This window comes from Sminthopsis crassicaudata, chromosome 3, assembly GCF_048593235.1.
Source record: "Sminthopsis crassicaudata isolate SCR6 chromosome 3, ASM4859323v1, whole genome shotgun sequence".
NCBI lineage: Eukaryota > Metazoa > Chordata > Mammalia > Dasyuromorphia > Dasyuridae > Sminthopsis > Sminthopsis crassicaudata.
The window spans coordinates 382,489,993-382,503,982 of NC_133619.1; the positions used below are offsets into that span (position 1 = coordinate 382,489,993).

At 31.0% G+C, this 13,990-nt stretch overlaps 1 protein-coding gene across 3 annotated transcripts in view; it reads right to left on the reverse strand.

Annotated features, from left to right (window-relative positions):
• LRP1B (LDL receptor related protein 1B) overlaps positions 1-13,990 on the reverse strand; it is a 2,473,587-nt gene that overhangs the window by 889,466 nt on the left and 1,570,131 nt on the right. For all 3 annotated transcript variants that reach the window (XM_074301983.1, XM_074301982.1, XM_074301981.1), the window contains 2 exons: positions 10,164-10,304; positions 4,072-4,197 (listed from right to left, as the gene is read on the reverse strand). In XM_074301983.1, coding sequence (XP_074158084.1) covers positions 4,072-4,197; positions 10,164-10,304 — 267 coding nt within the window. The remainder of the gene's footprint in view (positions 1-4,071; positions 4,198-10,163; positions 10,305-13,990) is intronic.

Sequence of the window (13,990 nt, forward strand, 5' to 3'; positions counted from 1 at the left end):
GAAAGAAAGAAAGAAAGAAAGAAAAGAAAGAAAGAAAGAAAGAAAGAAAGAAAGAAGAAAGAAAGAAAGAAAAGAAAGGAAGGAAGGAAGGAAGGAAGGAAGGAAGAAAGAAAGAAAGAAAGAAAGAAAGAAAGAAAGAAAGAAAGAAGAAGAAAGAAAGAAAGAAAGAAAGAAAGAAAGAAAGAAAGGAAGGAAGGAAGGAAGGAAGAAAGAAAGAAAGAAAGAAAGAAAGAAAGAAAGAAAGAAAGAAAGAAAGATAAGAAAGAAAGAAAGAAAGAAAGAAAGAAAGAAAGAAAGAAGAAGAAAGAAAGAAAGAAAGAAAGAAAGAAAGAAGAAGAAGAAAGGAAGGAAGGAAGGAAGGAAGGAAGGAAGAAAGGAAGGAAGAAAGAAAGAGAGAAAAAGAGAAAATAAAGGAAGAAAAAGAAGGAAGAAGGAAGGAAGGAAGGAAGGAAGGGAAGGAAGGAAGGAAGGAAGGAAGGAAGGAAGGAAGGAAGGAAGGAAGGAAGGAAGGAAGGAAGGAAGGAAGGAAGGAAAAGAAAAGATTCTGACATTCTCAAAACTGCACTGCATTTAAAATATGACAAATTTCTTCATGGTTTATATCCATCTTAAGGAAACAGGTATTGTAAACTCAAGTTTCCCTTCCTTTCTCCTTAGTCTCTGGATCAGGAATACATAAAGTACATGGGGAAACTTAAGCATAAGTTCCATTAATAATAAGAGGAAAAAATAACAGGGAAAATAGTTTTTAAAAGAAAATAATTTTAACTGGTCAAAACCTTTATTTAGATACAAAGAATATTTTAATGCTGATGATTGAAGAGCACTGAAATGTATTACTGAAGGCATTTCTTGAAAAGTAGAGTTTAGAATAGAATACAAATTCCATGTATGAAACTTATCTGAGAAACATTAAAGAAATTATTTACGATCCCTAAACCTCAGCTTTTTCATCTGGAAAATAAGAGGGCTACTACAGTAAACTGATAAAATTACTTTTAACTCCAGTTTCATGAATTAATAACTAGACTTTTTTTTTTTTTTTTTTTTTAAAGGAATGTTCCAAGTTAGGAAAAATACACAGAATTAACTAAATAACTTACCTTTGGTCCTCTTCAAATCTATGCTTCTCTGCTCGCTTTTTTCTATCTTTATTCCTAATTTTTTCTTCTCCTACTTTATTTTTTCTTTTTATAAAAAGAAATGGAAAACACTTATCCAGCCAGGTGTCATAAATATACTAACAGGATTACCAGTGTTGTGTGGTAAATCTTAGCTCTAATTGTTTAAAATCAATGTCTAAAAAGAGTGCTCGAACTCACTGAAAGCAATTTTCACTCCTTTTAGGGGTTGTATTGCAATGCTGTGATGTACTAGAAAGCTCACCAGATAGAACTGATTTCTCTATTTGCTGTTACAAGTGAGCATTATTCTTATGCTTTTTTGGACAGCTAACCAATCTAAAATAATTCCTAATTTTTTTTTTTTTTTTGTATAGAAAAACACATTTTTATTTTCAATAGAATTGAAAAAAATGAATTGCACTTAGTATTGTCAGCCCAGAATATGTTTTAAAATGGATGTTTCACATCTACAAGGAAAATACTAGTCTTTGCAGAATTAAAAACAAAACAAAACAAACAACAGCAAGAAAAATAAGTGGCTTTTAATTAAGAGTTTAAAAGCAACAAAAAAATTTACTAATATTCTAATGGGAAAAGATAGTGTATTTCTTTTCTTTTCTTTTTTTTTTTTTTGTAAAGATTTTTATTTTTTTTTAATTATAGCTTTTTTATTTACAAGAGATATGCATAGGTATTTTTTCAGCATTGACAATTTCAAAACCTTTTGTTCCAATGTTTCCCCTCCTTCCCCCCCAACCCTTCCCCAGAGGGTATGTTGACCAATACATGTAAAATATGTTAAAATATAAGTTAAAAACAATATACGTGTCCAAACAGTTATTTTGCTGTACAAAAAAAAAAAAAATCAGACTTAGAAATAGTGTACAATTAGCCTGTGAAGGAAATAAAAAATGCAGGAGGACAAAAATAGAGGGATTGGGAATTCTATGTAGTGGTTCAATAGTCATCTCCCAGAGTTCTTTCTCTGGGTGAAGCTGGTTTAATTCATTACTGCTCTATTGGAACTGATTTTGTTCATGTCATTGGTGAAGAGGGCCACATCCATCAGAATTGTTGTTAAAGTATATAAAGATCTTCTGGTCTTGCTCATTTCACTCAGCATCAGTTCATGTATATGATCACAAAATATAGAGTGCTAAAAGTATGGAGTAGTTGAAAGAGAATTCTAAAGGAAGATAAGAAAACTGAGTTCCAATTCTCATTTCATCACCAATTATAGCTATATAAACTTGGATAAAGCATTTCACTTTCCTATTGTCTCATCTATAAGTCAGGAATAATGTTTAAAGTCAGGATGCTAGATTTAGTGACTTCTGGAGAGTCTTTCCAATTACAATATGCCATGGTATAATATAATCTCTTTTTCTTTATATATTATATACATATATCATATGGAGATATAAATTGCATAATATGATAAATATGTATACAAACTGGTATACACACATTATCAGGAAATGAACATAACATGTTGCTTATTACACAAGTGGAATAAGGCAATTTGTGTATTTATCCATATTGCTATAATAGGAAAGTTCCTTCAGAGATCATTTCTTCTTGGATCCATTTCAAGTATAAAGAATCATTAAATTATATATATGTATGTTACATATACATATATTACATATATACATATAAGGAGGGTGATCTCATATATTTTATAGGGCATATATGTATTGATATTGTTTGTATCATTCATAATTTACAAATTAGATAATAAAAAAGTTAAATATGTTGTTCAGAAGCATCCAGATGATTTTCACTCTTTCCCTTTGCCCTCAAATCTTGACTAAAATTTCAGGTGTTGGGATACAGGTGTGCTTCCAATTGAAGGAGAAAACAAAACAGAACAAAAAAACAAAGACAAATCATATGCGTACTTAGATTATCTATACATATATACAGCAAGCTTAAAAGTAAAGAGTAGAAATGGTTTAGGAGAACTTGGAAAAAAAGAGGGAATTCATTGCCACTCTATTAATTATTCTCATGTAACAAACATTTTATAGTTTTAAAAGTACAACAGTGTATATATTGAAGGTTCATGTATTGATGGAACTAGTCTCTGAATTGCTTTTCACTCAGCATTGAAAGAAAAGCAGTGATCTAATGGTATTCCACATTACTTTTCAATCTTTATCTATAAAGGACTGTTCAGCACAAAATAGTAATAATCTATGTTGTAGGTTGTAAATGTCTATGCAATGAGAAACTAACTATATATTCAACAATTCACTGTAAAGGGATGGATTATATGAAAACATAAATATATTAGTGATCTTGGGACTTAATTAAAAAAAAAAAAAGAACATAACATGCCAAAATATGAAAAGAAGAATTGTCCAGGTTTGGCATATATTGGCTCATTGGCTTTCTAGGGGAGGGTCGGGGGAAGAGAGGGAAAGATTTTTGAAACATAAGGTTTTGCAATGATGAAAGAATGATGAAAATCATCTATGGACAGGTTTTGAAAATTAAAATCTTTAAAAAAGAAAACAAAGAAACAATATTGCAAGAAAATAAAACTTCATAAAGCTATTCAAGGGGAAAATATTAAATTTGGACTTTTACTAGTGAAATGGTTTCTATCAGAGCATAACAACAAACTTTTAACAGCCAAGGGAAATTTAGTCTTTTCCAAATAATGCATCAACAATTAGACTATAATTGGGCTACATGTGAAAAGATGAAGAAAAGCCAAAATTACTTTGGAAAACAGAGTCAGCACAAGGATTAAATAAAATGTATTTGTATTGTAATCTTGGAGGCATTAAAAATTATACTCATCACATCCTCATTACTGGCCATGTTTGGCTTGGTTTGAGCCTATAGATCTGTATATTTATGAAAACTGACTTTGAGTCAAAGCATATCACACACACACACACACACACACACACACACACACACACACACACAAATTTACCTGCACAGGTTTGATTGGATTCATCTTCATTACTACCACAATCATTAGCCCCATCACAAAGCCATCTCTTGGGAATGCAGCGATTATTCTGACACTTAAACTGATCATCTGGGCAGCTGTGATTAACTAGAGAAAGGGGAAGGAAACAATAACAATAACAAAAAGATTATTTCTTCTTATCTATTTAATCACCAGGAATCTGCAGAAAACTTGATTATCCCGAATTGCATTCACAATATAGGTACAATTATTGTGATTAGCTCACCACGATGTAAACATTATGATTTGTCATTTTCTGTACTTCAGAATATATGGCAAACAGAACTTTCCCAATCACAATAATAATGTTAAAATAATCCATATAGCAAATAAACACTAGAAAGTAAAATCCACATATAGCATGTAATTTAAGTAGGTTTTCCTAACAGATGCAGTGTGGCATGATGTATAGATACTTGCCCTGAAGAAAAAGACAAACTGATCTTAAATTTTGTCATTGACACTGGGGTTTCGTAGCCATTGGAAAGTCATTTAACCTCTCTTAGATTCAGGTTCTTCTCCATAAAATAGGAATGATAGTGATTCTGATTATTATAATAATTATTTTTGTGATACCTACTTAAAGAGGTGAGGTTCAAATAAGAGGGTATATGCAAAGTATTAATAAACTTTAAAAGACTACATAAATGTCAGTTAATATTATAATAACCCCACCTCCTATCCAGTATTTAAAACAAAACAACACAAAAACAAACAAACAAAAAAAAAAACAATGCCTTTCATATCTGGTGTTAGAATTTTAAGTTTCTCAACCATCAACTCACTCAAAACTAACTTTTGAGCCCCTGAGTGGAGAATTACAGGAGCAGAACTTGAGCAAGACCAAATAAAGAAACAAATAACCCCCCTTCTCCCCAAAAAACCCCAAACTTTATCTTAATCCTAAATTTGGGCAGCAGTTTGGAAAAAACACTTTTTATCAAATCAGCCTGTGCATCATATATCTATCTTTCAAATGTTAAAATAATCCCATTATACTCTTCTTATTTCATTTTTTTTTCCCCCAGGGGAAAGAGAGAAGTGATAGAGAATTAAGGGAAATCACCACTTCAGATAGGAAATGCTTGCTAAATGTGTGATTATACATAATTGTCAAAGCAAAATTGATCATCCTAAGGTTTTATGCAAAAGCAAACATAAAAATATTGAAGACCATAGACAAACCTTCATAAGCAAAGCTTTTCATAGCTAAGGATTAAATCTCCAATATCTAAGCTCCACAGGGTACCATCTTAATGTTAACCCACTGTGATTATTGTGTCTAAGTACTAAAAGCTAAATCCCTGCTTGAATTGGCATGCTCTTCAGCATTTATTCTACAAGTTCAACATTCTTTTTGAAATAATTTGCAATAAGCCTTGTAGTTGCAGTTCAGCATGATACAAATGAATATTGGTATTAGTCTCACTAAGAAGTTGAAAAATAGTGCTTCATTTTGCAATGCTGGTGTATTGTAAGAGCATACACTTCCAGTTTATTTTATTTTTTTTTATAAAATGCTATTTTGATTTTTAAAATGGCTCTGGTAATAAAAAGGTTTTTTTTATCACTCTTAAGAAAAGTTTTGATTCATTTATAACCAGAAAAATGGGTAGAGGAAATATTTTTATAACCTGGTATGTGGATATGATTAACGTTTTGTATACACTTCACAGAACTAAATAAAAACCATATCCTAGGGAAAAAGGAAAGTCATCCAACACATTATAAGGTCAAAATTTCAAAGTGCCAACACTTTATATATTCACTTCAGTGAAGCCTGACAGAGAGGTTTTGAAAATTTCCACCACAATGTAAATGGTAATTTAAGAAATGATGCTACTATCTTGAGGTTTAGAATTAAAGAAGCAGATGAATTTCATTCTTACCACAGAAACTAGGATAATAAGAGATCTGAAAGTCATTAGGTGAAACTTTCTAAATGATTCTATTATGTAGTAAAAGCTAACCTAATACTTGCATGATTAACATTGAAATGTACAATATAAAATGAAAGGCAAATGAAACTCTTAAATGCTATTGGTGAACTTTCATGAAGAAATGGTGGGTAAAAATATCCAAGAAAAGTCTAATCCTTTGAAATGCCAACAATTCAAACTCAAGAGCTCCTAAGATAGAAATCAAGAAAGGGTTGTTTGTTTCTTAACAATTATTTAGTGGGTAAACAGGAAACAACTTGAAAATCTTTCTTATTTTCACCCCCAACAGAAAGATCCCAATTATATACTATATATAATTATAATGTTATATAAATGTTATGTAATTATAATTATAAAAGTATAAAAAGTGTTAAGGATTTCCTTAATACTTCATTTATTATCGTTTCTTTACTAATCACAATAAATGTTATTTCTCTAAAAATAATATAATTTTTGAAATACTTTATATATATATCACTATATAACTTTATCTTATTGTTAAATCTATATCTATTTTTAAGAAAAATATACAGCGATATAAGGCATGTGTAGGTACTAGAGATGGTAACCACATACATATAATCACAGATTCCTGAAGTTTCTAAAACTATGCCCCGAGGTACACATATATACACATATATTTACAAACATCCTTTGAATAAAATCATTTTTAAAGTTGTGTTCTATAACATTAGCAAAGTTGTCATACAACTTACCAAGCTAGATAACTCTTTAGTGCATATTATTTTTCTAATCACCTGAGAACCACCTCCAAAAAAAATTAGAAGGATTTTGAATATACTAATCATAACTATTCACATTTGTGAGAGTTTATCACAAAAAATAGTTACAAAAATTAAATAGCTTCATGATTATCTCAATATCTTGGACAGCAACCTCCCAAATATAAATTACTTTAAATAAAATTGCAAGCATCTTAGTATTTAATACTTTAACGTATTCAGATTCTTTTGGAAATTAATATTTCAAAGTAAAATACAGAAAAACCTAAAAAGATTTCTTTTATGTTTGTGTAAATTTTTATTATCCCAATATAGGGATGAAGCTTCTGCTGAAGGAAATCACCTAAGAGGCGACTTGTGTGCCAATCCAATGAGCTTTCAAATAAGTCATGCTACCTTATCTCGAACTAAGACTACCTATGATGCTTGTGGAAGAGGCTTGTGAAATATTTTTTTGAAATATGAGGAATGGAAAAAAAGGTGAAAAAACTAAAGCATTTAGTCTGGTATTATTCATGAAGCAATTTTATATGCAAGTTATGCTCTCCAAATATAGTTTGGTGGGCCAATGATTCTTGCCTACTTATTTTCATAGTGGCTACCATACCAAAAAGCCAAATTACATCTTTACTAATTTTGAAAAACTATAATAACCTTTGATAAATATACATTCTTTATGTTCCATGGATTGGAGGGTTATGAATAAGACAAGTTTAATGCCTTAATTTCAAAATGAGTAAACTGAGGCTCAGAAAGATCAAGTGACTTGTCCAAGATTTCACAGGATGTAATTGTCTGAAGCAAGATTCAAATCCAAGTCCTTCTAATTCAGTTGAGCACTATCTTCTATCTTGTGTTGTGTCCTGCTCAGATTATGGTGCTTCTGATGTTATTTTTGACTTCTCCTTTTTTTCCCTTACCTGCCCATTACCAAACTTTATTGACTCTTTTTATGTGACTTCTTTTTCCTTTATTTCCTTTTGTTCTCATTGCCATGGTGTTAATCTGAAGATCTTGTGTTGTGTCCTGCTCAGATTATGGTGCTTCTGATGTTATTTTTGACTTCTCCTTTTTTTCCCTTACCTGCCCATTACCAAACTTTATTGACTCTTTTTATGTGACTTCTTTTTCCTTTATTTCCTTTTGTTCTCATTGCCATGGTGTTAATCTGAAGATCTTGTGTTGTGTCCTGCTCAGATTATGGTGCTTCTGATGTTATTTTTGACTTCTCCTTTTTTTCCCTTACCTGCCCATTACCAAACTTTATTGACTCTTTTTATGCGACTTCTTTTTCCTTTATTTCCTTTTGTTCTCATTGCCATGGTGTTAATCTGAAGACCCAGGTGTTCACTAGAGAACCAACGAGTCAGGGCATCAAGTCAGGGCATTACTTGAGTAGGTGTAATAACGGCTTTTAAGATTACATGTCTGTTCTTGAGTGTACTACCGGTTATTAAACTACTATTCAAGAAATTGTGGCCAGAGACCTGACCTCAGAGGAGGAGAGCCAGGTAGAGTTGGCACTGCAAAGGTCAGTGGTCAAAGGTACTCTGTTGGGCTTAGGGTATCTAGTAATTGTAACTGCCAGGAGGGCATGTTACATTAATCTAGGCACTGAACTATGGCCTACTGAAACTCTTTAAGCAGTCTTCTCATATCTCTTTGCTCTTCCATCCTCTCTCATTTCTATTTATCCTTCAGGGATGAGGGAGAGAATCCTCTTACTTATATGCAGAACTTCTTTATTCAAAAACATTTGACAATCTGTCTTTACTGTTTGTTAAATAAGATTAAGTTCCTTAGACTGACATTTGATGCTCTCTGTTAATACCCTATTTTTCTAATATAACCTCCAATTACTTCACTTTCCATGGTTGATATTATAATCAAAATAGACCCCTCACAACTCTCCATATCTACCCTCTATTTCCCTGACTCCATGCTAGACATGGGTGTCCAAGTTCTAGAAGATTTTTTCATCACTTAGTCAAGTAGTATTTTAAGTTCCAAAATAATGACTTATAGAAAAAGGAAATGAAGTCTCTTTGGCATCACTTCTCAAGGAGCTTATATAGCTTATATATTTTTCTTCTGTAATCTCACAAATCAGTTGTTTAGTAACTTTTTTAGACATTTACAATCAATTTATGATAAGCTGGCTGATTTTTCAATTTTGCCAGTTTTGATAATCTTCCTTACCCAAACACACATGATTTGAAAATTGGCATAACTTTTATCTAACCCTGTTTCTCTAGAGCTTCCATTCTTCACAGTTCTTTAAAATATATTAATAATAATAGAAATAATTGATGTAATCCTTTAAGTTTTGCAAAGTGCTTAAAATATTACCTGTTTTGATCTTGACAATATTTCTAAAAATTAGATGCTATTATTATTCCCAATTAACAGATAAGGAAATTGAAACAAAGGTCATGTGTATAAAGACTTAGAGTCACATAGCTAGTAATTGTTTAGGATTGATTTTGAACTGACTTTCCTGACACTAAAATGACACCTATATCAGCTGTGCTAACAACTGCCTACATTTAGGCAAATGAATATAGGGAAATCATTTCACTGCTCTGACCCTTGAATAGAATATTCAACTACAATGATGATATAAATTAATTTAACCTCATCTGAATAATGGAAGTAATGATTTTACTTCACTAAACTCTTATAAAATATTTTTCCCTTAAAATATAATGAATTCTTGTTATTGTACCAAAAGCAGAAAATGTGTTATTTTTCTAGCATATGCTAAAAGAACAATCAGTAGCTAATGGATAAAAATTCCATTTTTCACTTTTCTCTAACTTTCCCATATGTTCTTCTTACAACAATGTATGGAGGCAGGAAACCTGTATATTGTCTTTTCAAAATTCATATCTTTTTAAAATTCATCTCTAAGACTCACTTGCCAAGGACTAATGGAGTGGTTAGTAACCTTCTATACCAATAATTTTGTTTTGAAGTAATTTAAATGTTATCTTATATTTTAGTATGGAAAGATCCAGTATGCATCCTATGCCAATTATCAAAGACTGATCTACTTTAATAAGAAAAGTGGAGGGAAAAAGTGTTCAGGGAATATGAAGAGAAAATATAAGAATTTTAAAGCCAAAAATAAATATTGAGCTGTTGTATTCATACTATCCTAATATACTCTTATTCTTTATAAAATGATAATGTAATTACTAGGAATACCATTTCTATTAATAAGGAAAGAAGGGATGATTTATAATATATGAACTACAATTTAGTTTTTTTAGATATACTGTTCCTCAAAGTGTGATATTTTAGCAGGTCATTCTGACCAAACATGCAAAGAATTATGAAAATTAAAATATATATTTCCAAAAGAACATACAGCAATTCACTAAGTCCTCATCAGTGCCATCTAAGCAATCATCATCTCCATCACATTTCCATCGATCCTGGATACAGCGTCTGTTTCTGCAGCGAAATTCTCCGGATTTGCATAAGCGAGGTAGTACTTCTTCTGGGTTGACTAAAATTTAAAAAGAGAGAGAGAAGAAAGCAGGACATATAAAATATACATTTGATATATTTCTGAATAGAATCAAGAAGACCTGGAATTAATGTTGCACCTAATAGCCATATAACTCTAGCCATATGACTCAATGAAATTCATTGAACATTTTTGGACCTCAGTTCCCACATTAATAAAATGAAGACATTGAACTTAATGACTTCTAAAAAAATTTCCCTAGTTACAAATCTTTATGCATTAGGTCTCCATTCACTATATTCAAATACTTACAAATATCTACTTATGTAGATATATACATATATACATATATAGCATGTAATATATAAATATAATGCATGTGTATATATTTGTGTATGTATAAATATGTCCATGTATAACTGTATATCTATGTGAGTTTGAGTGTGTGTATGTGTGTGTATATATATATCTATATATATATATATATGTATATGTATATGTATATACATATACATATATATATATATATATATAGATATATATATATTTCTAAGTTCTTGATTTTTCCCTAGTTCCCAAGTTCATATATTACAAATGCAATAACTGGAAATGTCAGTGTAGGAAATATGTCTCCAGACACTTAAACAAGGTCTAAGGGAAATGTCATTGATGGGATAGAAGAAATGGCTAACATAATAAGTCTAGACAACATTTTTAAAAATTCTCCAAAAAAAGAAAGTGAGTTAGATTAAAGACATAGAATAAAGAAATAGAACAGAAGTAATCAAAAGTCCTTGCAATCCCTCTTTTAGATATGCAGACACTCTATGTACATGGGGATATTTTTTAGATGAGCAAGCTGATTACTATTTTGATCCCAGGGTACCTATAATTTTTATTATAGTTTAATCTTTTTTCTGTAACAAAAGTAGCATTTGACTTAAAATGTAATTTATGTGTATTCAAATTTTAATGGTTAAAAATGAAACAACTTCCCCCAAAAAAACCAAACCAAACCAAAACAAAACAACAAAAACAACGTACTCTGCAATTGATCCCTTCCCCCCTCGGACCTACTGAGATAACTTTTTACTAATAGCCATTGGAGGTAGAGAATAAGAAATTAAATGATAACAGAAGTATTTGGTATGTGTACCAGATCATTTTGTGATATATCTTTTCTCTGTACAGTTGTTTATACCATATACTTCCGCATTAAATTATAGAGTCCTTAATTGTCCTCTAATTGTATTTTTTGGTGATATGTGCAATTTTAGCTTTTCCTATTAGTCAAATTAATAATTTTAATACTTGAGGAAAAGTTTGTGTTTGGGGAAAGAAGGACAACTGGGATGCAATTTGGGGTAAGGAAAGCTGACAAATGAAAGTTAAGGTACAGATTTCTTATTGTGGAGAAGGTTGTAGAGATTTCTGCCATGGGGAAAATAACTTTCAAAATACATATATCAATGAGATAATTCAGGCCAGTTCCAATGATTTTATGATGATGAGAACCATTTACACCCAAAGAGAGGACTGTGGGAACTAAGTGTGGATCACAACATAGCATTTTCAATTCTTTTGTTGTTATTTGCTTGAATTTTATTTTCTTTCTCCTTTTTCTTCCTTTTTCATCAGATTTTTCTTGTGCAGCAAGATAATTGCATAAATGTGTATGCCTATATTCGATTTACACATATTTTTACCATGTTTAACATATATTGGATTACTTGTCATCTAGGGGAGGGGATGGGAGAAAGAGGATGAAAATTGAAACACAAGGTTTTGCAAGGATCAATATTAAAAGATTATCCTTGCATATGTTTTGAAAATAAAAAGCTTCAATAAAAAAAGAAAGAGATGTTAGCTACTGTTAGAAGCTAGACAAAGGAGGAAGTGTCCATAGCATAGTTTTCTTTGTGATCTCTAAATTTTCAAACCTGGAGCAATGCTCATAGTAACTTTCCCTTCCATAGTAACAATTCTGATCTCTCCAGGTAAATTGTAAGATACTTGAAGGCAGTCATCATGTCTTGTATTCCTTTTGTACCAACTATCTAAATAGTTATATATATATATAAATAAAATCAATACTAGTAGTACATTCCACAAACACTTAACTAATATGAGCTAATGAGTCTTCTCTCTTTTCCTCTACAATGACTAAGTCCAATTTCTTATCACACATTTTTCATTTTAACTCAGTTAAGGTGCCAGATTAAGATTAAATGGGTTTATTTTTCCACTTCAGGAGTGCAACATTTCAGCATGAAATAATATTATTATTCCAGGAGATTTTAATGAATGAGTTTCCACACACACACACACACACACACACACACACACACACACACACACCATAATAATAAGAAGGTCTATCAATATTCTTTCTAATTTTTTTTATTAGAAATTTAATATTTCTAGAAATGTAAGTGTAATGGGTCCTGTCATTTTTCAATATTATACAGGATTTTGTTAGCATTCTTTCCAAATCTATTATGGTCCATTTCATAGTTTTGTAAACATACATTAAAATGGATATGTATTAAATGCTTTGAATCTACTATTCACATTCTGCTTTGATCTCAGGATGCCAATAAATCTTTTAACATGTTCAGTCTCAATCTTTCCTTTACTATCTTTATCTTATTTTTTTCATCTCGCCTGAGGGATAGCAAGATATATATGTATAGAGTTACAGAATATATTTACTGGTTCGATGTGACCTTTATATTCAACTTCAGATTCTTTCATTTCTATTTTATTTGGTTTGTATTAAGAATTTTATATTTTTGAGTCTAAATTTGAAATCATGGGAAAGATATTTTACAATATAAAGAAGATGTTTAATTTGATTTTTTTGAAGATGACATATACCACAATAGGTGACTAGTAAGATTTTTTAATCAATTCCCTCTGTAGTTTGGGTGCCATATTTGGTTCCTTTTAAAGGAAATGTTATTAGAATTAGTTAAGGAAAGATAGAATGCCATGTATATGAATTGTTCTTGAAAATTATTATGATTGGAGTTTTCCTCAAAAAACACATGAAATCAAGCTTCTGAACAGAGTCTGATGTAATGAAACCTCTCTCCAGCTCAAGATAGACAGAGGAAATCTCAAAGAATATATGATTTAGTCTCAAGCCCATAAAGGCTTCTTTGAAGTACTCATAAAAAGACTTTAAAAGGCAAATAAGAGATGCAGAAGAAAAAATGAGAATGGAAATTTGAGATAGGTATAAGAGAGCCAAGAGTTTGGAAGACAAAGGAAAAAAATTGTTTGAAGAAAACAATTCTAAACAGTTGTCTTAACCAAATGGAAAAAGAGATACAAAAGCAAACTGAAGAAAATCATATGTTAAATAGAACAGGCGAAATGGAAAATAGCCTACCAGGAATATAGATCCAGAAGGCAGAATTTAAAAATTATTGACCTACCTGAAGGTCATGACCAAGAAAAAGAGCCTGGATAGTATTTTCAAAAGATCATTAAGGAAAATTGCCCTCATATTCTAGAAACAGTGGGGGAAATACTGATTGAAAAAATGCCCTGATCACTCTGAAAAGAGATCTCAACCAGGAAAATCTCAAGGAACTTTGCTACAAAACCCCAAAATTGCAATACAAGGAAAAAGTGTTGCAAGCTGCCAGACCAAAAAAAAAAAAATCAAATATCAAGGAGCAACAGTCAGGATTACCCAGGATCTGGCAGCTTCTACAATA